Source organism: Fusarium pseudograminearum, chromosome 2 (genome assembly GCF_000303195.2).
Source record: "Fusarium pseudograminearum CS3096 chromosome 2, whole genome shotgun sequence".
In the NCBI taxonomy this organism is placed as follows: Eukaryota; Fungi; Ascomycota; class Sordariomycetes; order Hypocreales; family Nectriaceae; genus Fusarium; species Fusarium pseudograminearum.
The window spans coordinates 1,727,158-1,753,315 of record NC_031952.1 but is presented as its reverse complement, the minus strand read 5'-3'; the positions used below and the strand labels follow the sequence as shown (position 1 = coordinate 1,753,315).

Genomic DNA, 26,158 nt, shown 5'->3' with positions numbered 1-26,158 from the left:
TCGGTAACTCGGCAGCCTCAATAGTTGAATACCTAATAAACACAGTGAAAACAGAGACACTGCATCATTGCAGTCCATCAGTCCATATAAACATCCATAGCCTTTGTCTTGATATTATGTCCAATCGTTGCAAAGACCCCAACGCCAAGTCTCTCGGCGAAATCCTTACATCCATGTGCCAAGCCTGCCAAGCCATTAATTACCTGAGCTCAAGTTGTCAATGACGTCGTTGTTGATTTGACGTGGTCCAGATATTCTTCAGATGTCGGCTTGCTTTAGTCAGTTGTTTATAAACACGAGTGTTGATATTACGAATAACATATATCAGTTTGTTATATATCTCTATGACTTATGTTTGTAGCTGCTAGACCTGAATCATCCCAATTAAGCTGATTATAGATGCTTTTGAATTGAAATAACCAAGACGTTTCTGGTTCCAATCTTATATTTTTCAGACTGGTAGTCGCAACGGCAAGTTTCGCCATGCCAACTTCAACATGCTAGTCTACTTGTTCGCCAACTTACAAAATAAATACGTCTCATAACGTATAACGTATCCCATGCATTATCACCCGACTCCATCGGCTCACCCGCACTCGAGTTACCTCCATTCGTAAACTCTTGAAGCGGTGCAATGTCCTCAAACATGTCGGATAAATTCTCCATCAGCTTTCGCACCTCCTCTTCTGATATATCGCCTCACTGAAGGGGTATGGGGAGTATGCTTCCGCCAATCGTTTTGGCAAAGCGAGAAGACCCCCGTGGTTTGTCATATGACTGAATGCAAAAACCCAAATAAAAGCGCCAGGCGGGATCTCTTGTGTCGCCGAGGATGGCGTTTGCAACGTGGATTAGAGCGGTATGCCACAACATCGTGTAAGACAAGCATGGATGGTTCTCACGATATGCCACCACGAGACGTTCCAGTTATTCACAGATGCCCTGTAAACAGCATCTGGTGAGTTCCGTCTGCAAGGAAATGTTTCCAGTCGTAGTGGTTTGTGAGAATCTCTCGCTCGAACGGTAAAAGGTCGTAAAATACCGAGGATGCCCACATTAAGCCAGATACTGCCGCCAAGTTAGTCTTACGCGAAATCTTCCATCACAAACACATCAACTGGGTTCAAACGTACTGAAATATCAAAACATGGTGTGCTCTGCTCTGAAAGCACCATAGATGGTGGCAACTTCTCTGCCCAGGCTATCAGCTCCCGACACTTGTATTCGGTAGATACGAATGTGATATGACTGCTGAGACTCTCGAGCGGACAGGGCTAGTCACGGTAGTACTTTAGGGTCGCCTCGTGCATTATTCTCAAAAATCGACAAATAGCTGGAAAGGTGTTGCCCATGTACGTTTCTTGCAAGGTTTTCTGTATAGACTCTAAGCTGTCTTCGGATAAGTAATGCCATGTATCTCCAGGTGTTAGCACCGCAGGAGGATATTTGGGATAAGAAATTCTCAGTTGTTGATAAAACAAAGCCATAACCCTAATCGTGTTAGATTTACCGTTGCTTTGTTGAGATCTGCCAGTCAACTTACACTATCCAGTTGAAAGTGCCCCAGGTCGCCTAGGATGTTGCGCTTTGCATATCAGGGCTGACCTTCTTTGCTTTCGATTGCAACGCTCGGCTCGACACCAAAAGGGCCCATAGAGTTAACCTCTGATACATAGGTAAAGGCGTAATGATCGTTTCCTCTGCCTCGGCACCCCAGACCCAGCAGCTCTGTCGCAGCAAGTGTCAAGAGCGAGTCCGTCATCTTTTCCAAGGACCACTGCTATTCGGTCTTCAAAAAAGAAATTGGGTATGCTTCTCAACAGTAGACTCAATATATTAAAACGGCCTTTGCAGCTAGGTAAGGGGGATATGTACAGATTCCCAAAAGCCAATGTTGAGTTTCTTTAGCCGCTCACCACAGAAAGTTTAGGTATGGCTTCGCAAGATTCATAGTATATCAATGGCTGGAACTTCGGGCACTATCTTGATCATCTCAAAAAATTCCGGGATCTGTTATATTTCCTTGCTTGTCTGAGGCGGGCTCTTGGACTCGGCGTAGATACATGGCTTTTTCTCGTCCCATAGGCCTCATAGACCGGCTCTTGGTCATCGCACTACTCAGACAACTGGAGTCAACAGAAGTAACTAGATTATTAATGATTGAAGAGACTGGCGCGGGTCTTCCTCACAAAACACATGCTAATTGCGTGTTGATCCGTCATCGTTTGGGGGTTCGTCTCCAGATGGTCGAGGAGTTGACGAGAAACCAGATGGTCGAGAATTGGAGGACTCTCGGAGTGAGGGATAGGGAGTAGCTGGCGATATCTTTTTGACATTGTTTGACTCTGATGTCCAGCAACAACAGGAGTTGGCTAGTCGAGAAGAAATCTGGTCTGCTGATGACATTGGTTCAGGGACTGGTGAGGAGCGAGTGACCAGTGAAATGATCGCTGCTATCTTGTACTGTATGTCATGGATCTAGTTGTCGTTAATATTCCCAATAATTCACGTGAATCTCTTCAGGATCCAAGGGTTTGACTTGCCGTAACTTGCAGGTTATCTTTAAAACGCATATCGGACTTGCACAGTTGGATCATCAGACTTGGAGTGTGGCCATGTTAATTGATTAGTCAATCATCCTTGTAAGTCGAATCGAAATCGGTGTTTCGATCGTTTTCAAAAGGGGCCATTGCCCATCACTAAGTTATTCCTCCAGACGCCTTTACGTCCTATAACAACTAGATGGCTACTGTTCTAGGCTCACAGCAACACTATGCTATAACTGTTCATCTGGAGGTTTAATCGAACTAATACAGTAGAGCGTAATGTGCAGTAAGGATCTATAGTTGTTGATCGGCACGAGTTTAATATATATAGAAGCGAGGTTATCCTCCGAACCTTGCAAGAAGCACACGTGCTCTGAAGTCCCCTGGATTTACTTTACAAGCATACAGTAATTGCCATTGGATCCTCCCTCGTCTATATTTCTACAGCCAGTTCTATGGCATGCAGTGTGGAAACGCAGTAAATGTACGGATATGCCTCGTTGTGATGAGCTTTGTGTACGATAAGAAAGAAGGGGCGATGTTAAGTACTATTTGGCTTCCCAGTTGCAATTTTTGTCACGAATATGCTGAAACAGACATACATACATCATTCTAATCAAAAAAAATCACAGTCATCGTGTTTCGACCTAATAGAACACTAGCATATCATTATCTGAGGCTTGGATCTTGCCCACGACTTGCTCCTATCAGACCATTGATACAGGGCAGCTGTGCATCGGTAGGGTATAGTTAAACGATCGAGATCTTCACAATTCTGGATTACAATTGTAGATATTCATTGGTTACTAAGGAGTGATCAACAGAACCCTTGCCCGAAATACTGCACCCTGGCCGAATTGTAACTCCAAGGAACCGAACAGCCGAGTGAAAATCGGTGGTTGCCAGCCTTTTATTCAGGATTCGTTACATTGATGCAGTGGCCTCAGAGGCTCCTCGAAGTTCAGAAATAATCGCGCATCTAATAACCACCGTTCCAAGCCTATCCTTCGGACTAATTAACAATTTCGGGACACTCAATATCAGGGCGTCAACCTTTCAGCTTGCCTAATGTGGCTTCTTATTGACGCCTTTGAAACACTTGCTTCGAAACAAAGAGCCTTTGCGGTGGCCTTTGCTCTATAGCTTTATTGAAGTCCCTGTCGCGTTGAAAATCGATATAAGACAGGTTTAGTACGTGAAAGGAGTCGAGTGTAGGTACACATTTTGTGTATTTATCTTGACTGTTATGTGACCACTTTATGCAAAGAGACATAATCGAAGGATGTTGTGGAGGGGAATTATTGCTGGTGTTATTTTTCACAGTTTCACTGACAATGGCACCCCAATGGTCAATCTACCTTCTTGTCAAACAGTTAGGATGCCTGCAATTTCTATAGGGTCTTATATACGTACGTTAGGGTCTATATTACTATACATTCTGAATAGAGAATGGACCAGTCGTTTCAGGATGGTCGCGAAACACCGGAAACGACACGATTTTACAGGCTACTTTAGCATCAGGGACCTATCTCGCATCATCAATTGGAAGGGTCATTAGGGCACTTGCGATATAAATCGTCTTATTCATATGTCTGAATGTACTGAGTTGTTTCAGAACGAGCTTAACGTTTGATGACGATTCTGGGCCCATTAAAGTTAAAGTATCTGTATGGCCTGCATGATCGTGGCGGCGGCGTGTTGGTAGCTGTGGCTGATGATCCAACACGAATACGACACCCCCTCCGTCACTGGCTAAAAGCAGATGCCCCGGCCACAACAAAGCATCACATGAGAATATCACCCAACCTTTGATCAGCCTTGTTAGGTACTGATACTCAGGGAACCACGGATAGCCAGTGTGTATCCGCTTACTCCCCAGCTTCCGTGAGCTTGGCAGTTGATCAAGTGCAGTATCCGAGATATGTGGTGGAAACAACTTAAATTAATGGGAAGCCCCCAGAGGACATCCACAGCAAGATAAGGTGTTGAAGTTTCACATATGCCAAAAATAGATTGTCAATCACCATCAAACACCACAATTACACACAAACCAGCTAGCCGTAGTTAAGAATCCATGGAATGGACAAATTCTCGTCGTTCAGAGACATTGAACCCCTCCGACAAAGTATGTAGAGATACTTGGCCACCCGACCTCACAAATGGAGCCATTTCAGGCTCAGTACTTCTGAAGCCCGGTCCTCTCGGGGGCCTCGTCACCCAGCAGCGCCCCAAACCAAGCCCCGACCCGCCCTTCCCTAGGTTCCCTTCACCACTGGCAGTCTCCGTGCAACCTGGTCACTCACTCACTCACTACTCGTTTCGCCTGAACCAGCGCAACGTCTCATAATCAACTTCCCTCTTCCAACCTCTCGCTACGCCAACCTCCTTCTTTCGCATACAATATCCCAACAACACGGCACGAAACGACAACGACCTCTTGATCTCGAAACCCCTTCTCGTCCATCGCCCATTTTTCGCGCTTCTTCGATTGATACCCCATTGCTATTTTCTAGCGCTCGACAGCTTCACAAAACACAGCCAAAATGCCTGAGCAGGAAGCCCCCTACGACCCCTATATCCCCAGCGGCCAGGCTGGAGCCCAGCAGCAGCAGGGTGCTGGCGGCAATGCTAGGACGCAGGCGCTGCAAGCTGTAAGTTGTTTTTCCAATGATTTTATTGATGCGATGGTGTTTTTTCGGGCGGTTATGGGTTGCGACACCTGGCGGCAAAGGTTATTAACGACGGATGACGTCTCTTTCCGAAACCCGCGAGCAAAAGACGATGATCATGCTTGAGTGACGAGCCATCAATCCGTGGCCCAAAAAAACCATGCGATACTTGTTGCAATCTGGCAAACAGTATAGCATGGACATTTTGCAGGCAAACAGGCTGAACTCTGCTTATTCTGGTCAATCCCCATTCTGTCAGCTTCTGTCATTCTGGGCCAAGCGTCATTTAGCTCTCGATACCAAAATGCCCCCCAACCTCATACGCTACAGCCAATCAGACCTCGCGATGTACAACAAATTAGACATTTACTAATATACTCACCAGCAAATCGACGACACCGTGGGTGTGATGCGTGACAATATCAACAAGGTATCTCAACGTGGTGAGCGACTCGACGCTTTGCAGGATAAGACCGACAACTTGGCTGTTTCAGCACAAGGTTTCCGCCGAGGAGCCAACAGGGTCCGAAAGCAGATGTGGTGGAAGGATATGAAGATGCGCATGTGCCTGATTATCGGTATCATTATTCTGCTGGTCATCATCATTGTCCCTTCTGGTACGACCTCTTCCCGAACAATACCATGGATATGCAGCTAACTCTGTTTCAGTTGTGGCTACCCGCTAAAGGCCCAATAAATGCTTTGGGTATTGGTCCTCACGATGCACACGCTTGGGACATGACGAATTCGAATAATCACAAGCTACGACCATGGGCTATGGAACTTTTTTTTGGGCAACTGGCCATTATTGCAATGGAATATGATTTGAGCACGGTGGAGTTTGTTCACGTTGGGTCCCGGTCATGTTGTGCTGGCGACTTTGCTCTTGGGGTTGTCTGCTGACGACGCAGTCTCAGCATCACTCCTGCAACGCTGGCCAGGGCTGGATGTATGAGATTAGGCGTTCCCCGATTAATTGAGATGTATACCTTTTCACGCATTTTGACCGGCGGGATTTGTCTTGCTGCGTGGTTCGTATCGGCGCAAGAATCAACCGACAGGGCCCTTGGAATCATTGGCAAGACGAGGTCGGTTACGAGCGTGGTTGGAGGTCAACGGTTCTCTCCTCTACCTTCTGATGGAATGCCTACGAGTTTTCTTAGCAGCATAAGTTCAATCACATGATAATACCTCCTCAATTATGCACCCGACATTGTGATACCCTACCCATAAGCTTGTCTTACGATGCGTGCAGCCGACGTCAGACTAACTAAACCAAGATGTAGAGTGGTTACTCCCAAGGGTGGAGCCACTCTACACACATGGATAGCAACATATACTTTGGCGAGGAACGAAGACGAAGTCCCAAAAAGGTTCTTGATTCGGTGTACCGTAGTAATGGGTCCTCGGTTGGCGTCATCGCAGGGTGGGTTTGTTCAGCAGTAGATGAATAGATTGATAATGCCTCATCCCCATTCGTACATAACTAACTACCTAGTTTTAATGTCTTTACACACTGCACTTTTTACCAGCTGGACTGGGATACAAGACATGTATTGATACATATGATGGGTCTTTGAACATTATGCACAAAAGAGTTAGAACAACTCAACGTCATTGAGAACTGATCTGTTGAATTCTGATCATGCTAATGAGAAATTTATATCATGACGATCGATCCTTACAAGTAGCCCTGGTATCTGTGAGCGGAGTCGGACGTTGACAACATGAAAACACGATCTACCTACTACTTTGTACATACCATGATTTTCAACCGTAACCTTAACTATATGTCAAAAAGACGAAAAGATACGAGTTCTTATCATTCATAAGTCCATTGATGTCAATTCCACTCTCAACGAAAAAGAAATTGTTGCTGTAGGACCTGACGACATTGTGTCTATCCGAGTATAGGCCCGTCTTATCAGGACCTGGGTTGCCGGGTCGTCGGGGTAGGTATCAGAAAAGCTACCTACCTATACATAAACAGCATAGAAGATCAAATCAATGACTTAGTTCATGCCGTGTACACCGCGCTTGTAGACTGTTTATTTTTGTATTCCCTGCTTAGAGGCGAACCTTTCTGTTCTAAGTGTCTGAATGCACCTCAGGGTATTAGAAAAATTGACCGCTGAGAGCCTGAGGGATGAAATCAGTAGGTCATCTTATGCTACTAAAACTACCTATAGTCTTTAGGCTATTTATTTTTGTACTTTAAGACTAAGGAGGTCAGCTTTTCTGCTACCCAGTGGATGCACCATATAGCAAGGCTCCAGGGTATCCGGATGGTTATCAAAGTACCCTCATAACCTCGGAAAATCGGAGACAATACGTACACAGTGATACCAGCCTAGTTTCACAGTGATCGACAATGCATTAATGCGAATTTTTCGTTCTTCAGCCTGAGTCTAAGAAGGATATTGCCGAGCAAATGAGATCGTGTAAGTGAAGCTAGGTCAGATATGACGCGTTACAGCATATCACGTGATCACCTGTCAAAGAAGTCTCCGACCGTTGAAACATGCTTGTTCAACCGCCACTTCCCGCGTTTCACGTCAATTCCTTCAACTTCAACACGCGATAAAAACATTTTACGCTACGGTCATCTACCCCCAACACCCAAATGGCATCGCGATCGCCATCCCGTGACCGCCACAGGTCGCGCACGCGCTCTCCTACTCCGCGCTCTCAGGGTTCCCGATCCCCCCAGCGCCGCAACCAACACGATTCGCGCTCGCCTGCTCGCTCTCCGTCGCCCCAGCGTCGAAACGGCCGCTACAGGAGCCGGAGCCGGAGCCGCAGCAATAGTCGAAGTCGAAGCCCGAGTCGTAGTCGCAGCCGAGGTCGTGAGCGTAGTGATAGAGGCAGAAGTGGTTCGCCGCCTGCCAGGAGCACCAAGGTATGCCTACTCCTTGGAGTCTCTGATTATATGAGCTAAACTGTCGCCAATAGATTGTCGTGGAGAGACTATCTAAGAATATCAATGAGTCACATCTTCAAGAGATTTTTGGGCAGTTTGGGCGCATCAAAGACCTTGACCTGCCAATGAACAGAACTTGTAAGATCACCAGACCCTTGCTGTTGGAATAACACCTAACCGCAATATACAGTCGGAACAAACCGTGGTACAGCGTACATCCTCTATGATTACGAAGAAGACGCCGAAGCTGCGATTTCTCATATGCACGAGGCACAGGTAGACGGTTCAGCTGTCAACGTTTCCATAGTGCTGCCTCGACGCAAACTTTCTCCTCCTCCTCCAACAGCTCGCCGTGGGGCCAACATTGATCCCAGAGTTCCCTTCTCAGGAGGCCGTGGGGGTCCACCTGGTGCGGGCATGGGAGGAAATAATGGCATGAGTAGTGGGAGAGGCCGCCGGCGCATGTCTCCAGGAAGTCGATACGGTCCTAGGTCGGATGTATATCGCCCGGGATCCCACTCACCATCTAGGTCGTCTGCTGGACCTACTTCGCGTAGTGGGGCCGGCCGGTATCGCAGTCGCTCCAACAATTCTTACTCATCTAGGTCGCGCTCGAGATCTCCAAGACGGAAAGGGGCTGGCCGACATGATGACCGCGAGACGACGAGACGTCGCGGCAGTATTGATGGTCATGGCGACCGAAGTCGATCTCGCAGTCGGGGGAACAATCCCCGATAAGCTGTTAAGAGCAAGGTGTAATTAATTGGTTTTCGTTTGGCGTTACGAGGCGAGGAAAACGGGCAGAGGCATGGGCCCAAGTTTTAATTAGCTCCCATGAAGGAAAAGAAAACGAGTTTGTCACTTGTGAATCTTCTAACGATTGGTGCGCCGACGCTGACAGTTGGGTTAGATCATGATGCGCCTAGCAAACCTTGGTGGCAGTGCTTTCGTCAAACACTCCTCGGACTCTGGCCTATCATACCCTTGTTTCAATTTGGAGCTGCCCCTCCGTTACGATATAACCAGCCACCTGCCAATCAACTAGTTTCAAATGTGTCAATGACCATCTTGTGTGATGTCGCACATTTCGCTCCCGACGCATTAATTATGAGTATGTATGTGCCGTGGCACACAGGGCGAACAAGGGAGTGTACCCCGACGTTGTGTCATCCCACGAATCCAAGGTCAACATGTCGCTATGCCGCATGGGTGCCCGGCAAGTGGGATAGGCTCTACAGTATTGTGCTGCTAGAGCTGCAGCTAATGCTTCTCCCCGAACGCATGTCGGCCATTCAGGGATCGCTAGATCTCATCTACATACCATTTGTAACATTTCCCCCACTCACAACCAACGGGACCTGGTGTGGGGACACGAGGGCTCCCATGTCGTTTGGCCAGATTCGTCTTGGCAGGACTCGAGTCCTTTTCCGAGACCTGACTCGAAACAAAACTTTTTCTTTGCACGGAAACGCAACAAGAGTGCTGGATTGCTAGGAGCAAACGAGGGTCAACGACGACCACACACGCTCGGCCACCCTCGCCTAAACGTACGACATGACCCTCCTGTTTTCTTCACCACGCCGAACAGACCGGCTTCTATTATAGGGCTGAGGCCCGATTCCATCATATATAGCCGCTGCAAGCAAGATCCAAGGACTGACGAGCAGGGGTCTAGGCCACCGTTTAAGAGGGGCCGCTGTCAAGCCTGCACTGCACCACGCTTTGCTACCACATGGTGGCACACTCTCCCCCTCCCTACCCCGGAAGACCAACTTGTAGCCTGCCTGTCGACGCAGGGTTCGGCGAACGTAGCTGAATTGCAGAGGTTTGTTCAGCGGTGTTTGCCAGTTTGCGATGCGCGACATTTGACTAGCTCTTTACTAACGGGATGTATGCTATGGATTGGGTGGGTACAGGACAATCTCTGGCCTTGGCCAGGCAGGCAGGATGCTATTATGAATAGATCCTAATATGCGCCATGCGTGCTGACCGATCAGTCACTGTGACCGCCACCGCCGCCGAACCATACATAGCACATCACCCCCAGCCGTTGCATCAACGCATCGTATATCCACCAAACAATCGGCTACATGTGATCCATCCGCACAGTAACCGACTGAAATACTGGGGTTGGTGTGCGGTGCAGCGTTTCGTCGACTGCGCACTAACTTGGCCAGGAAGTCTCCTCTCATCTGATCGAAAGTCGAACAACAATCAATACACGCACCACGACACAAAGCGATTCTGGGGCCAGACGGACTGCACTCCCGCCCATGCGCGGACTTCGACTACCTTATCACATTACCACTTTAGGGTCTTCGCATGGCCAGCCAGCGTGGCATGGTACGAGGGAGGCATGCCCTGCTGCGGATCATGTCCTGTTTCGGGACATCTGATGCACAGAAACCTATAGAGGCGAGAGAAGGAGGGTGAACCTTCAGCGATGTTTTGAGTCTAGATTCCAGTTTCATGGAAGATGCGCGCGTTGCAGGGTCCAAGTCGGTTGTGCTTCCGAGGACCCATAATCCAACTGTGTAACATTGCTGTGCTGAGTTGCCTGATCACTATTCTGTGCTCACACTTTCAGCGATATCAGGCCCTTGGCTGCGGCGCTGAGTGGTTGACAGTCCTTTTGGCTCAATGCTATCTTCAATTATCCATCGTGAAGGTCGATCACAGCTGGCACAATACTTTAAACTACTAGGAGCAGGGTGTATCATCGCTGCCCCTGTCCACACATGTCATCATGGAGCGTTTCCGGGCATTTCCTTATCATCCGTACGGACAGACCCTGCGCGGATGTCCGCAGGTTGTCTTAGTGCTGTCGTTGAAGGGTCCTACTCAATGGCATGGGCGTTTACTCTAGTTGAGGCTGAAATCGCCGATGAAGGTATCGCACCCATGCCAATACCATTATCCATACCCGCACCGCTGCCTTGTTAGCGTTTTCCCTCTACTTGCCCTACTAATTGGCCATCGGTCCGAAAGTTTACTTGACTGCTCGGAATACTCTCGGGTTAGAGTCTTCATACTCTCTCATAATTCCCTCGCTAGTTTAGCTACCATGTGGGCTGGGTACGGTCGCCGTGTGTCAATGTGGCACCGCATCGCCAACTACATGGTGATCCGCTGAAATGGCGACAGGCCTTGTGTATTTCAAGGCCTGATCCAGGACCGCGGCAGCGGATACGGGTACCGCGCATAACCGCATCTTGCCCAGCTGATCAAGCTAAGAAACGTGGGTATCAAGGGTTAATTGTTCGACAAGGTACATGTCATGCCATCTTAATGGGCCAACGGCTGAACTTCATTGGGAAGCTGGTGTCGCATCAAGCGATGGAGATGATGGAGGCAGTAGTGATATAGACTAACATAAACCTCTGGCTTGGGCTGGGTCGATCAAGCTTTCTCCTCACCTCAACAAGAAACCCAACAAGCAACTCTAAAAGACCTAGGGGTATATTTGCATTGTCACCTTGATTTCTTTCGAGCCACAATTCGAGCAACTCTCAAACACAGCCATGATATCTCAAAATCACACTCATGCCTATACTCGCACTCATGGCATGGCCCATTACATCTCGCCTCTAGAGTTGCAGAACCCTGATCCTCCGCCAACACCTCCAGGGGGCCCGCGCGTTCCTCCTCCGCAGCCAGATGCGCCGCCCTCCCCTCCTCACAGCTAGATATTGTTGTAGTACTTATCAACGCTCACTTGCCGCAACTTTTCCCAGCCTTACTCTGCCACATTCAACTTCCTTGGGGCAAGGAGAGCTCCTCCTTCTCCCTGGGCCAGTATCAACTACCAGAAACATCATGCCCTATTCTACCACCTAAAGCCTATAACGTCAAAATCGACTTCGTGCAGTAGTGGAGACAAGGAGTTAGGTGTTGATTTTGGGAGTGGCCAGGACGCAGCAGCCTATCCACCGTCCAACTCACCCTCGCACTCTCCTTTCCGGGATTGAAGCTGTGACCGAGAAAACAGGCAAATAAAGACACTCCATCCGATGGGTGGTGGCCGCACTCTGGTATAGGTTGCACAATTTACATCAGCTGGAGGACGGAAGCGATGGGGGGAGGTATGAGACCAGCATGGCCCAGTTCGGTCGAGCACAGCACGGCACGGCACAGTATGATATGGTCAGCCAGTGGACTCCCGAATGAAAACTGTCAGAAGCGACAGGCAAAGCTGACTGGAGGATGAATCGTCGGGTATAACGGAAGTCAGAGGAGCAACCATACGATGAGGCGACTTGGCGCATAGGTGGAAGGAAGAGAGAGACATGCCACCCCTCTGTTTATTCTCAGAAGGGACTTTCTTGTGCCTCTGTTTGCTTGGCACTTCTTTGGATGGAGTTAGCACCGTGAGAGTCATCCTTCTGATACCTCTAACGAACTACAATCCTGATTCATGTTATCTGTGTTTCCGCCGCTCTCTTTGGTTGAGTACCCTAGCTGGTCAAACCAGGCTGTCTTGTTGGTCCGTCTTAACAGCATATTATAAGTTGGATTCTAGAGCGGGTCTATTACGTTTGTCGTTCCGGCCTAACTACTTGTCGTATCGTGGGATGAGTGTTATAAGTGCGTGGACTCGATTGGTTGTAGCCCTGACTCGGTCGCCAGAGCATGGGCTTTATTTATGAAACAGTCAAATCAGGTTTGCCAGGTTTCTCTTATCTAAATAATTGCCACTTGTCTGTCTTTTCCTAGAGTAGGTGAATCGCGAGTGCAAGGTTCTTGCTGTAGAGTCAGTCAATCCTGATTTGGCAATCTACGATCTTCATCCAGTCCACAAGACACTACTTATCTGCCATCTGCCAACTAACACTCACTAATAGAGCCCATGCCATCAATTTCAAGCTGTCAAAGATGAAGCGGCCTTGTCGAAAGTCTTTCCTTAACGACCACTCTATTCACCCGATTCACCACCAGGCACTATCGGGCCTTGCCAATTAAGGCTATCTACCGGACTTGTAACCCCTACCGGCGACACTTTTCAGGACTTTTCATCTTGTCTACCCCACGAGCTAACTAGGTTGCCCTTGGTTGTCAGTGACAGGGTCCCTACCCTAGAGCCTCTTGCGCTTTGACGTTTGGGCCGTGCTGTTGCGCTGGAAATGGTAAGTTGTCGTTTGTGATTGCAGGTGAGACAAGGGCTGCGATCGTATCACAGCGAATGGTATGGCTAGCGGAAGCCGGATGGTGCTGGATACGGGATACTCATGCATCTCAGTCGTAAGTTCTGGGATTGACATTTTCTAAGCGCCCGGCAATGCAGCTCAACTGCAAGTAAGGGGCTGTCTAATGAAAAGCTTGTGTAACAGCAGTGAAAGTCTAACACTCACGCCATGGCAACGAAAAAAAAGCAAGTGCGCGCAAGCTTTTCCTTTTCCTTTTCGACCGAGTATCGTGCAGAGTCAAGGGAGTGATGGATTAACATTATCTGTAAAGACTGTAGGGGTATTGATTCACGTACGCGACCTCATATACAACATATACCAAAAAACACCAAATTCAATGAAATGTAGAGAATATAGCAACACGCCCAATCCTCCATTCTATAGAAATGCCATGCCCGCACCCACGCCTACGATACCAAGCGCAGCGCGAGCAATTTGTCCTGTGGCACGCGCAGCTGCCACCCCAGTGCTTGACCTTGTGTTGAACCATGGTGTAGTGGCTGCGTTGTTCTCTGCTTGATCAACTGGTGTAGGTGCTGGCGTGTTTGTCACAGGGCAATCCGAGGTACAAGGGATGGCCGAATGGAAGACGTCGTCAACCCCAGCAGACTTGAAGACAGGCTTCTGAGCCCACAGAGTAGGGTTGGGTACAGCGTCAGCATCCTTTGGATTGTTGACATTCGAGATAACGTGCAGTATGCCATTAGATATGAGGATGTCGGTTGTTATGATTTTGGCCGAGTTGATGAACTTCTCGTTACCAACCTGACGGATGTAGGTTTCCTCGCCGACCAATGTCTTGAGTGTCGTAGCATTCTCAAGATCAGTTGAGACAAGAACCTTTCCAGGCACTATATGGTAGCCCATGACGCGAGCCAGCTCCTTGGGAGACAAGGAATTTAGTGTATTTCCGACATTCTCCATGGCCTGGTCTCTCGGAGCAAAGACAGTGATGTCTTTGCGATCAGCGAGATCGGGCATCAGGCCAGCTTTAAAGAGCCCGCCGAGGAACGACTCAACTTTGCTTGCCATAAGGACTTGGAGCATACCAGACGGTGGGATCAGGAGACTATCCACAATCTGAATGAGGCCGCCTTGAAACTCGATATCATAATTGATGACTGTAGCGCGGTTTCCATACCTCGTGCTAAAGACGACATCGTCGGGCTGTTTGTTGATGAGAATGTTCTGGCCAGCAGTAACATTACTCCATTTGGGGTCCATAAGGAGTGTGGGCTTAACGTAAGCAGGGCCTGCCTTGAGCTTCATTGCGCTTATCGTGCCTTGAAGGATATGATACTGGAGAATAGGGGTGGCGGTCTTGGCATCATTTGGGTCCCAGATTTTAGAAAGAGCTGAGTATGGAATCTGTTCAAAAGCGTCATTGGAAGGCGCAACAATCTGGATACACGTTAGAATGGTTGTCGCAGTATCGGGCCATGGCCCAGGGACAGCACTTGACTTACAGTGACACCGTCGTAACTGGGGAGTTGCATCAGAATATCAGGAAATTTCTAAATGATTTAATATGATATCTTCCTGAGTTGAATACAGGGAATCGTACCTTGATCAGCTTGTAATATGTAGAGAGCTTGGGATGCCTCCCAAGTACACTGCCCAGATCCATAGGTTGGCTGGTTTCAGCAGCCCCAACTAAAGCCACCACACTGACAATGCCAGTAAGGACTCGAAGTATGAGCATTGTATGAGTTTTGGTATGAGATGTAATGCTTTTGACGTTCGATGGGTCACCTGTGAAGGGTTTGACAATAGACCAACTCGTTGGCGTTTTGGTCAAAGCTCTTGAGAACAAACGCGATTCAACCAATGACTTATTTACTGCAGTATGTAAGACAGGAAACAAGTAGGACAACCTGCTTGAAGTCTAACAACACTGTTGTTTATAATGAATGAGTGGATATAACAGAAAGGAGTGTGATCAACACGTTGAAAGAGTGGAATATGGTTGAGAATAACGAGAGAAAACAAAGAAACCGAAACTGGCGAAAACAGACTTTCAACTGGGCTTAATACTGCCCAGCTCAAGGAACGAGACCTCGAAAGGCCTTCTCATATTGTTTAGGCTCAGACCTGCCTTACGGATATCCCGTCAGCCGTAGAAGTTTGAGATAACAGAGCCAAGAAAATGGTGTACTGACACCACCAATCATGGCAATCCAACAACTCACGAGCAAACCCAAATAAAGCCAAGCCTCTGGGCTCGTGGAATAACATTATGGTGCAGTGTGGTATACAAAGGTATGTAGCATGCGTCAGATCGGCGAAGATTCCGAAACATGAACCCTGAACCCTGTTAGCGATCCTGCGTGGCAAGGATTTCAAGGATCTAGATCTCCGGATTGGGATGGACAGCCAGGCACGAGCCACAATCTCGTCCAATGATACAACTTCATGGTCACTTGAACATGAAGAGATATCAGCCTGGTCTCTCATGCATACGCAACAGTACTTGTTCTCCTCTGGACAAGAGGACCCACACGTGTCGTTGCTGATCATCCCAGAATGGTGAGATTGTTCAGAGAGTGTGCGAACCGATGGCAGTTAACTTTGGCAAACTCAACGGTGTTTGGGAGAAGCTCGTGTTTCCTGGGTTCAATGATGCAAATCGTATTCATCGCTGTAGTACCGCGCAAGCTCGTAGGAAAGTCAGTACCAAACATCTGGGCCGCCCAAGTCTCGACCTAATGTCGGATGATTATCCATTGAATCATTGACGTCTGCAAAGGCTTTGAGGTTCGGTTGTACCAGTTATGGAACAAGTTCCAGCCCTTGGGGCCTCTCTAGACCTTATTGTTAACTCACGCTCAGCCTAATCCGGAACTCTTTTCTTATCGAAAAGGAAAGCCTGTATTGTGAAGCTAGTCTCTAGTATGATCATTCTTCTTTTGCCAAGTACGCGGGTATGGACAATTGGCGTTTCCGTTCGAAGAGAAGGTGTTTGCTATGAGCAATCATGGTGTGCTATCGTGACGAACCGATACCAACATTGGAAGCAAAGAAGAATGCGAGACCGTTACAAGTATGATAGCCTTGCGGCAGGGAAAAGGTTGGCCTTGGGCCGTTTTCCCGGGATACTGGTAACATACTTTAACCTTGTGGCAGTTTCTTGCAATCTAAGCGGCACATCCTTTTTGAAAGCTGACAGAGACACGAAAAACATGGCCTTTGATGCCAGAAACTCTGTTGTTGTGCTATAGCACACTCAACGAAGACATAACCGACGTCGATATTAGCATGTGCTTGTGAGTTGCTTCCCGAAGAAAGAAACACAGCAGGCCAAGATGGAGCCGTTTTTCAGCTGCTGACTCTCAGCATGCAATAACTTTCCATCAAAGTAATGGAGTCTTTGGATGCCTGGGATAGCAAACGTACAGGGGGTGTGAGGTGTATTTGGTGTCCACTTAGACCGTTAAGTGGTTCCTGATTGCCGAGAGGCGTCGTTAAGCGGAAATAGGGTTCAGAACTTTACAAAAGCGGGAGGCGTGTATACTGTTCCTGGGACACGGCATTGTGCAAAAAGTTCCTGTCACTGTCTCTACTGCCGTTCCAAGTTGGAGTGATTCTATCCGTGTGGGCCGGGAGAGGCGGATAGTTCCAGGCGAACTTGGTCAATGAGAATCAATTTAAAAATAGCCATCTGTGAGACGTACTTTCCATGCATTTTCAGGTGCATGAATCAATATTAGCTCTAAGGAAGTGGTGTTTTACTGAGAAACTTGGTGAGCGCTCTTGGCAGTCAGGGGGGTTGATACCTAAATGAGACCAAAAGGAAGTTACTGTGTATTTTGTTCCTGTTAGTCGTGTTGAAAAACTTTATTGTCGACGGCTGAGAGAGAAATCTCGAGATGTGGACGATGATATTGTAACTAATGGGGGTAGATGATGGAGGTGGGATTGGAATGTTGTTACGGTAGCTTATGAAGCTAGTCCGTGTGAAGCCAAAAACAGTATCGATATGCACAGTGTATACCATGTTCGCACTTATACGCACCTACCGAATCCGTTCAACTTATACACAATTCATCCGATCTGGGCGATCTTTGTCTTGCCAAGAAGCCATTTTATCAGCCTCTTTTTTACATCATCAAGAATCTTAACACTAGACTCAGTTCAGCATCGTATCAAAAGACTACCAAGTCTATACTTATCATGTCTTACTCAACCTGGCTTAGTTTTTCTGCCTCTAAGCTTCATCATTCGTGCGACTTCTCGATTTAGCGACCTTAGAAACGGAGATCCTGATCTCGTTCCGAGGACTCTCACAAACGGAAAAATCTACATTGGACTTTACTCGATACTGGAGTAGCCGACCATTCCTGAGCTTTGTTCCTGACTAGTTTCTGCGCCTCGGATACCCCTAGTGTTGAACTTTATCAAGACACTGTCTGTTCCCTTTTGACCAAGCCAGTCGCTTTCTTTCACTTGTGTTTTTGGATTTCAATCTTTATTTCTATCCAGTCTTTGAGTCTTTTGGTCTTTAAGTCTTTAACTATTCAATACTCTCGTTACCATGAGCAACCCGTATCGAAAAAGCAGCTATGGTGGCCTTGATGGCATGGGCCCAACCGACATGCCACGAAGATCCATGGACTCCAATGGCAACCACGCAGATGCGACCGGGACTGGATATCGTCAAAGCATTGACCATGGACGTGGCTCAGGCTCTGCCGGTAATGCAGGCATGTTCAGTATCCCAGAGTACGCAAGTCCTTCTTCAGAATGCGACTCTGGAACTCAAGTCGATGACCGAAATCGCTACTTCCACTCCAGAAGAGTGAGACCTGGTGAAGTTGAGAAGCCGTGGCTCGAAAAGACCAATCCCAAGGAGAAATGGGTCTCCATTTTCCCCCTTCTCGCCATCTTCCTCGGCCTCGTTGGATCCGGCTTTCTCGTTTGGGACGGTGTCAGGAGTGTGGTCAAGAACAAGTATTGCCCTGTCCTGGATGAGGACTTTAGTCAAGGTCTGAACCCAAATATTTGGACTAAAGAAGTTGAAGTCGGTGGATACGGGTATGTTGCATTCTTAAAAACTTCTTATTTATCTCAGTACTGACCCCTACAGGAATGGCCAGTTCGAGGAAACTACCGGCGGTGATGAGAATGTCTACGTCGACAATGGCAACCTAATCGTCAAGGCAACTCTTCAAGACTCAAAGTTGTTGCAAAAGAACAATGTCATCAACCTTCTCAAGGACGGCACCTGCACTTCCAAAGTTTGGTCCAACTGCGTTGCTGCCACCAATCTGACCGGAGGAAACAACACTATCATCCCTCCCGTCAGGTCTGGGCGCATCAATACTAAGAAGGGTGCTAACATCAAGTATGGTCGCATTGAAGTTACTGCAAAGCTCCCTGAAGGTGATTGGCTGTGGCCCGCTATCTGGATGCTTCCCAGGACAAGCAAGTATGGCCCTTGGCCTCGCTCTGGAGAGATCGACATTATTGAATCGCGTGGAAACAATTGGACATACAAACAGGGCGGAAATGACATTGTTTCCTCAGCTCTGCACTGGGGACCCAACCCTGCCAACGACGGTTGGTGGAAGACCAACAACAAGCGAAAAGCCCTGCACACAACCTACAGTGCCGGTTTTAACATGTTTGGTTTGGAGTGGTCTGAAAAATATCTCTTCACTTATGTCAACACCCGCCTTCTTCAAGTCACATACACGAACTTCAAAAAGCCTATGTACCAACGAGGAGGGTTCCCTGACGTAGACCAGAACGGCACCCGACTCGATGATCCCTGGGCTGCCGCAAACGATGTCAATGCGCCGTTTGACCAAGAGTTTTACCTCATTATCAACCTGGCTGTTGGCGGTACAAATGGTTGGTTTCAAGATGGCAAGTCGGGCAAGCCCTGGTACGATGCCTCACCCACAGCGAAGAATGACTTTTGGGATGCTAGGGACCAGTGGTATCCTACCTGGAAACAACCACAGGTTGAGGTCAGTCGTGTTGTCATGATGCAGCAATGCAACGGTAACGAAAACGTGGATCTCTAAGAAGGGGCGTCATAAGTGGCATGCCTTAGTTGATGACGGCATGCTGTGATATCCTGGATTTTATTTTTGTTACATATCGCTTATCGGCTTTCTAAGAAGGCCATAGCCCTTCAGATATGTTGATATTGTTTTATGATTTGATAGATAATTGTATGCCAAAATTCCCATTCATGTACATGCTCCATAACATCGACGTCTGATGGTTTGTCTTGAGTTCAACGATGGCAAACTAATCTCCATATGTTGGTATTATTGACTAAATGCGGCCGATAGTCCTATCTTTTCTCTTCTAGTAATCTATGAGTGTCCAGGTCGTTGTGTTGAGTCATCCGCTAGTGGATCGCTGTTCGATATCATATCATTACCATGACTCGCACCTTACCAACGACAACAATATCAAAAATCCGATTCTCTCTGAGATCATCATTATACTCCAGTAGATTCAAGCCAGTGGCCATAGAGGTTGGCCGTGTTGAAGCTTTGATACTGTCCCTCCGGCCCGAGAGTAAAGAGCCACTGAGCTTTGGCCATGCTGATTAGCTCTGAGAACATGGAGGCATTATATTCTAGGCATACGAAGGCTGGTATTTGTCATGAATCGAGATTGAAACTCGCACCGGCTTTTGAGGACGCGATCTTCCTGTCAGTGGAGAGCGGAGGCGCCGAACTTTGAGGATTGTAGGGGCGCGCCACGTTCATAAGCGAATAGTATAGTCTAGTCTACTATCGTCGATTAGTCTTCTTAACTTCAATGACTGGAACTCCAGAAAGTTTGATCCGGGTTGAAGGCCATGCCATTTCCGGAGCAAAGACCGTTGTGACTTGCTCAACACTATAGCCAGTTTAAGGTACCAGGGGAAGATCTGCAGGATGACGACCAAAATAGGCGTGCTTCAACTCACCACTTGCAGATGGATGGTGGAAGATATGCAGTTTCAGGTACGGAAGATGCATGAAGCCCTACAGATCAACTAATTCTGCATCAAGGTTCAACGGTCGTCAACTGTAGGATCGAACTTTTGGTTTTGTTAGTTGTGATTATGTGAATGCTATACTAGACGTTTTACTTTGGTTTGAGGAGATGTAAACAAACAAACATCTTTGTTTCTTCGTGCTTGAGTGATGCAGACTCGCCACTCGCGTGTCGGCCCTGAGGCTTATGGCAAACGAGACGAGGTCAAAGGGTGTGATGTGAGCAGTCTATGATGGCAGAACCTTGATTCCGGACCAAAGGACTGGCCCACCCGGCGCGAATAGTGATGGAAAGTGTCCAAGAGACGATTCATGACAGCGCATCTGATGCCGGTTTGTATCTATATTTAGGTCTTTCGTGTGAGTAATGGGAATCATCACGAGACTGATGGCCCAAATCTCCAAACTATGGAGTCTGCTGGGTCATATATTACGTGTATCCAAAAGATCATCACGACATAAGACACAGGATATCCAGATCTTTGGAAAGTGTGGGTGCCAAGTGAGGTAAAAATACGAACACCCACTCGAGGATGACCGAAACGCATCGGCAGCCAAGTGAAAATGACGATAAATAGGTAGAGAATTTGTGTTTGCACCAATCTGTTGGGCGTGCAGGAGAAGCCATGGACCGACTGGGACGTCCAGGGACCCCCCTTGCCTTAGGCTATGCAAACACTCTCGGGACGGCGCGAAGCTAGAAGCCATTGAAGTCAAAGTTTGGTTACAGACTTTGGCATGACCATGTCAGGTACTGGGAAGGAATGCTGTAGGGTAATAAGTGGGTGGGAGGTTAAAGCGTGAGTATCAGTTTCGATCAGGAACTCGATAGTTGGTTGCGAAATGTCGTAAGAACAGATGACGAAAGTGAGGATATTCATTGCAGTGTTTGTTTCTGTCGGTATATCGACAATGTTGTATGGATGGATCTGGAGAAGGTAAAGCTATTCGGCGGTTCCTGCATCACGACATGAATGATCGCTCCTGCAGGTACAGGCTTTCGTTCGTTCCTGCATTTACCTGCATTTGTCAGACTCTAGCTTGTCCCATCGTGCTTTCCCTTTCCCGGAGATCAGCAATAAGCCGCACGCCACATGAAGCTGTCAATGGGACTAGAGGAGGGGCAGGTGCGATCCGCTTGCCCAATTTGTGTAGCAAGCATGAAATGATGGAATTTGATTGGCCCATGCTCAGGTTTCCTTAGTCTAGATCGTGACCATACTTTATCCGCACTCCAACTTCACCTCAACACCAACACCTCGCATGTACCAAATGTCGCATAGTGTACAGAGTACACGAAAACAAATAAAAAGCTGTCTGTTCGGATACTCAGAGTGTATGCACAAGTCTGCCATACGAACTAGCCATTTTGTAACCTCACAAGAATAGGTTAAACGGTGTTCTCACCATGCTGGTTTCTCACCTGTATCGTTTGGTAAGATAGAATGCCACTTGCAATGCTAGGAGCTTCCAGTCCTCGGTAATCTCACCTAAGAAAGGTAGTATTTGCCACCAGCTCGCAACATCGGCTTCAGCAGGATGAGGTACAGTTCTATCTCTTAGTCGTTTGTCAGGCTTGGCATCGACTGGCTCGAACGAACATCGAATGTGATTAGAACCGCCAAATCGATATCTACCAACAAGCTTTGAAGCCCACTTGGACCTGCCTCAGCTCCAGCCACATGGAGACACTCTCCTTTTTTGAAACCTTTTGCTTTGCGTCTGAACCAGGTAGTCGGCTAGAGTCGCTGCATTTACAGAAACACACCTGCAGGACTACCATGTTGTTGAAGGCTTCACCGGGGTCTTGCTATCTACTTTAGTTACTGCCACCCCTCTCGAGCATCCACTATGGCCACCCAGACCCAGGACTCTCCGGGACAATGGTGGTCTCGAGGCTTGGCTAACCTAGTTGTGACTGTCTATGTGGGTGTCTCTTTTCATCATATTCATTTGTGATTCGCTTCTGTCGCTTTGTCCGACCTCATTGCCTTGCTCCCCGTCCTCGGTGGCGTATTATCGCATACTACGCTTTTCTTGGGACACGAAAACTTTAATACACTGGCCTCCAGTTGAACATGAGGAGGAGCCCAATTTGTTTAATTGAGCGGTCGTTGCACTTTGAGGTTCGATTCTTGAATCTTTAATCTACACTCACTACCTTCACTCTCTTCATTCATTCTTTCATCCACCTAGTCACTCATTCGCTCACCCTGTGAAATCACCTGCCATTCATTCACCATATCATTCTTTTGAAATATTCATGGCCATCAACATTTGAGGCCTTTCGACCATTCCAATTAGATCACACATCCCAGGTCACTCCTTTGTTTCATATTAACTAGGACAAACTCCAATCGCCCTTTCATATCAATAGGACTTTCCAAGTCCGTATTGAGGCTTCATCGCAGCCATTTGTCGTCACAATGGGCATTGGTAGCTACTTCAAGGCGGAGATCCCGCCTCAAATCCCGGTAGGACCTCCTCCTAGGAGGCCTAGCCACCGGCCTTCTGTTTCTATCCATGCTCCCATAGAGGAGAAGGTTCCTCCAGCTGCTGTTGTCGAACTAAACCCAACAGCTGGGCCCAAATTCACTGCAGGCCCCCCTTCCATTGCGCCCTCAACCAGCAGCAATGGACTTCTTGATGATATCAAACACGAAGTCATGGTTAACTATCTGTACCAACAACAATGTTCTCAACTTTGGGTTGGTGACAGCTCTGGTGAGATCGAGGGTGTTCTTCTGCGCAAGTCACGCGGACAGTACATGGCTTGCCCACCTCAACTAGGGCAATCTCCATTTGCTATTGCCTGCACGGCACTCAACGTTCAAGTATGTCAAGATCTCAATGCCATCAATCAACTCATTACTAACTTGTTTCTTAGTGTGCCATGACTGTTAACTCTCGTGTTATCAAGACCTTTCTTCAGTGGTCGCCTGATGCGGTGGACGTGCCATTGATGAATGGTCTTCGCGTGCAGATCTTGCCCACTGTCAATGACCTACCCCGAGCTCGCAAGCATCAATTTGCAGCTTTCATTGCTTCTGATGGCCTTCTGGTTGTTTGGGACGATGACGCCTTGAACTTAATGGCCCGCGCCAAGATCATTGAATCAGAGCTCATGGAGCTTGTATGGAACTCGGGACAGGCGATGGACGAAGATGAGAAAGATTCGTCCACTGAGGTTGATTATGAAGTTGACGAGGAGAGTGGTGAGATCAAGCCTGAAACTCGGCCAATTCATCTCCAGAACGCCATTCTCGTTTCGCTCACACTTCTAATCGTTATGGCCTCCCTCGGTGCTGCCTGGAGACAGCTCGCTGTCGAGATTGCCATTGATGGTGACTACAAGCGCCTTGGTCTTGTTGCTCTCTTTCCCATCCAAGTCTTTTTCTCTCTCTTCTTTGCTCAAGTCATTGTTGGATGTTTGGCACAAATCTTTGGCCCCATCCGTCAACTGACCATCAACTCGAAATTCTACTCAGCCCGCCCGCCCAGAAGACTCCAGGGCGCTACATTACCTCACATCACCATTCAATGCCCTGTCTACAAAGAAGGTCTAAACGCAGTTATTCTCCCTACTGTCAAGTCTATCAAGCAAGCTATGTCAACCTATGAGCTTCAGGGTGGATCTGCCAATATGTTCATCAACGATGATGGCCTCCAACTTGTCAGCCCGGAGGAGCGTGATGCTCGTATTGAGTTCTACGCCGATAACAGCATTGGGTGGGTCGCACGACCCAAGCATGGTGAGGACGGCTTCGTACGAAAGGGCAAGTTCAAGAAGGCTTCAAACATGAACTTTGGCCTCATGATCTCCTGCAAGGTCGAGGAACGTCTCCAGCTCATTAAGCGACCAGCCGACTGGAGTCAAGCTGATGAAGCTCTTGCCTATGAGCAGGCTCTCAAGGATGTTCTCGAGGAGAATGGCCGTGCCTGGGCTGACGGAAACATTCGTGTCGGCGACTACATCCTCCTCATCGATTCTGATACACGAGTTCCCACTGACTGCCTCCTGGACTCCGTCTCTGAGATGGAGCAGTCACCTGAAGTTGGAATCATGCAATTCTCTTCTGGTGTTATGCAAGTTGTGCATACCTACTTCGAGAACGGCATTACCTTCTTTACGGACCTTATCTACACTGCCATTCGTTTCACTGTCTCCAACGGCGATGTTGCTCCATTTGTCGGCCACAACGCCATCCTTCGCTGGTCTGCTATCCAACAGGTCGCTTATCAGGATGAGGATGGATATGACAAATTCTGGTCCGAGAGTCACGTTTCCGAAGATTTTGATATGTCCCTCCGTCTACAGTGCAGTGGCTACATCATCCGTCTCGCTGCTTGGGCCGGCGATGGCTTCAAGGAGGGTGTGTCTTTGACCGTGTATGATGAGCTTGCTCGATGGGAAAAGTACGCTTTCGGATGCAATGAGTTGTTGTTCAACCCCATTCGCACATGGCTGTGGCGTGGTCCTTTTACTCCCTTGTTCCGTCGTTTCTGTTTCTCCAACATTCGTTTTACTTCCAAGATCACTGTTATTTCCTACATCGGTACCTACTATGCTATTGGCGCTGCATGGATCATGACTACTGCCAATTATTTCCTGATGGGCTGGTTCAACGGATACCTCGACAAGTACTACCTTGACTCCTGGCAGGTGTGGTTTTCTATCATTCTTGTCTTCAACGGCCTTGGCAACCTCGCACTTGCTGTTATGCGATACCGTTCTGGTGAGCGTAGCCTCGGATATGCCATCTACGAGAACTTCAAATGGACCCTGATGCTGGCTCTTTTCCTTGGAGGTCTTTCCCTCCATGTCAGCCAAGCTTTGCTGGCACATATGTTTGAGATTGACATGAGCTGGGGTTCCACTTCCAAGGAGGCCGAATTCTCCAACTTTTTTATCGAAGTTCCCAAGGTTTTGAAGAAGGTAAGCTTTCTCGTGTCGTGGAGTAGCTTTGAATGTTTACTAACATCTCTCAATAGTTCCGCGTCTCTATGACTCTGTCTTTGCTGGCTATCATCGGTCTCGTCATCATGGCTACTGCGGACTTTGTTCCTCATGACTGGCGCATTAATGATTTCGTTGCCATTCTACCCATGGCCACTGTAGCTGGAAGTCACCTTCTGTTGCCTTTGGCCCTTAACCCTGCCCTGATGACCTTCTCTTGGTAAATCTGGTTCCTGTACCATCCAAAAAGCATATCCGTTTGTTTCATTTGTGTTGTTTTTGCGTCGAGTTTCAATGATGGAAGCATAGAAACATATACTCCAGGTAGCATTCGTTTTAGTCATTATATTTCGAGGGATTTTACCCTGTTTCAATAGTCAATAAATCCATCCTACGGATATATCCATTTGACGTGCAGTATACTTTACATTGTGATGCTTGCGTGTTTGCTGCCGCGGTACTGGTCCAACATAGCCGTTGTTCGGACTATTAGAAGCAACACGCACACGAATGGTCCAGCATTCAGTATCTTATTTTACAGGATTTTGGCAAGGTGGAACACATTGTACTCAACAGTGAGGATTGGCTTTTTAAAGGGCATGACTTATGTTCGCGCAAGCCTTCTCGTGTCTGGTTTGGATTGAAACTTGTGGCCAAAACAGAAAACACGAGTCGTCAATGATCGACACGCACATCACAAAAGAACAAAAGATAAAGTCAGTCGAAGTTTGATTTGATTCAAAGTCGTCTATCCCAAGCAAGCCAACGCCTCTATGCCGTCCTATCAATTCTATCTAAGTGAGTACCATTCATTCTTCATAGCGTGATGCGACATCATTGATGCCTCGCAATAGAGTTCTCTTTCTGAAAGCAGTCGTCATATGC

At 47.8% G+C, this 26,158-nt stretch overlaps 5 protein-coding genes across 5 annotated transcripts, besides 1 other annotated feature; 4 read left to right on the top strand and 1 right to left on the bottom strand.

The window, feature by feature from the left end:
- Positions 1-5,089: 5,089 nt before the first annotated feature.
- On the top strand, positions 5,090-5,901 carry FPSE_10189 (uncharacterized protein; the record flags this gene model as incomplete). Its single annotated transcript, XM_009263306.1, has 3 exons — positions 5,090-5,197; positions 5,601-5,832; positions 5,885-5,901. The coding sequence occupies 3 exons, from the start codon at positions 5,090-5,092 to the stop codon at positions 5,899-5,901; spliced, it is 357 nt and encodes a 118-aa protein (XP_009261581.1).
- Positions 5,902-7,677: 1,776 nt separating this feature from the next.
- FPSE_10188 (uncharacterized protein) lies at positions 7,678-8,873 on the top strand (the record flags this gene model as incomplete). Its single annotated transcript, XM_009263305.1, has 3 exons — positions 7,678-8,061; positions 8,168-8,273; positions 8,326-8,873. 3 exons carry the CDS (start codon positions 7,678-7,680, stop codon positions 8,871-8,873), a joined length of 1,038 nt encoding a protein of 345 aa, XP_009261580.1.
- A 4,823-nt stretch (positions 8,874-13,696) lies between these two features.
- Positions 13,697-15,020, bottom strand: FPSE_10187 (uncharacterized protein; the record flags this gene model as incomplete). Its single annotated transcript, XM_009263304.1, has 3 exons — positions 13,697-14,719; positions 14,785-14,832; positions 14,883-15,020. 3 exons carry the CDS (start codon positions 15,018-15,020, stop codon positions 13,697-13,699), a joined length of 1,209 nt encoding a protein of 402 aa, XP_009261579.1.
- A 2,829-nt stretch (positions 15,021-17,849) lies between these two features.
- Positions 17,850-19,344, top strand: FPSE_10186 (uncharacterized protein; the record flags this gene model as incomplete). The annotated part of the gene is made up of 2 exons (XM_009263303.1): positions 17,850-18,349; positions 18,402-19,344. The coding sequence occupies 2 exons, from the start codon at positions 17,850-17,852 to the stop codon at positions 19,342-19,344; spliced, it is 1,443 nt and encodes a 480-aa protein (XP_009261578.1).
- A 3,123-nt stretch (positions 19,345-22,467) lies between these two features.
- Positions 22,468-22,530: a microsatellite.
- Positions 22,531-22,742: 212 nt separating this feature from the next.
- FPSE_10185 (uncharacterized protein) lies at positions 22,743-25,497 on the top strand (the record flags this gene model as incomplete). Its single annotated transcript, XM_009263302.1, has 3 exons — positions 22,743-23,150; positions 23,204-25,252; positions 25,309-25,497. 3 exons carry the CDS (start codon positions 22,743-22,745, stop codon positions 25,495-25,497), a joined length of 2,646 nt encoding a protein of 881 aa, XP_009261577.1.
- Positions 25,498-26,158: the final 661 nt, after the last annotated feature.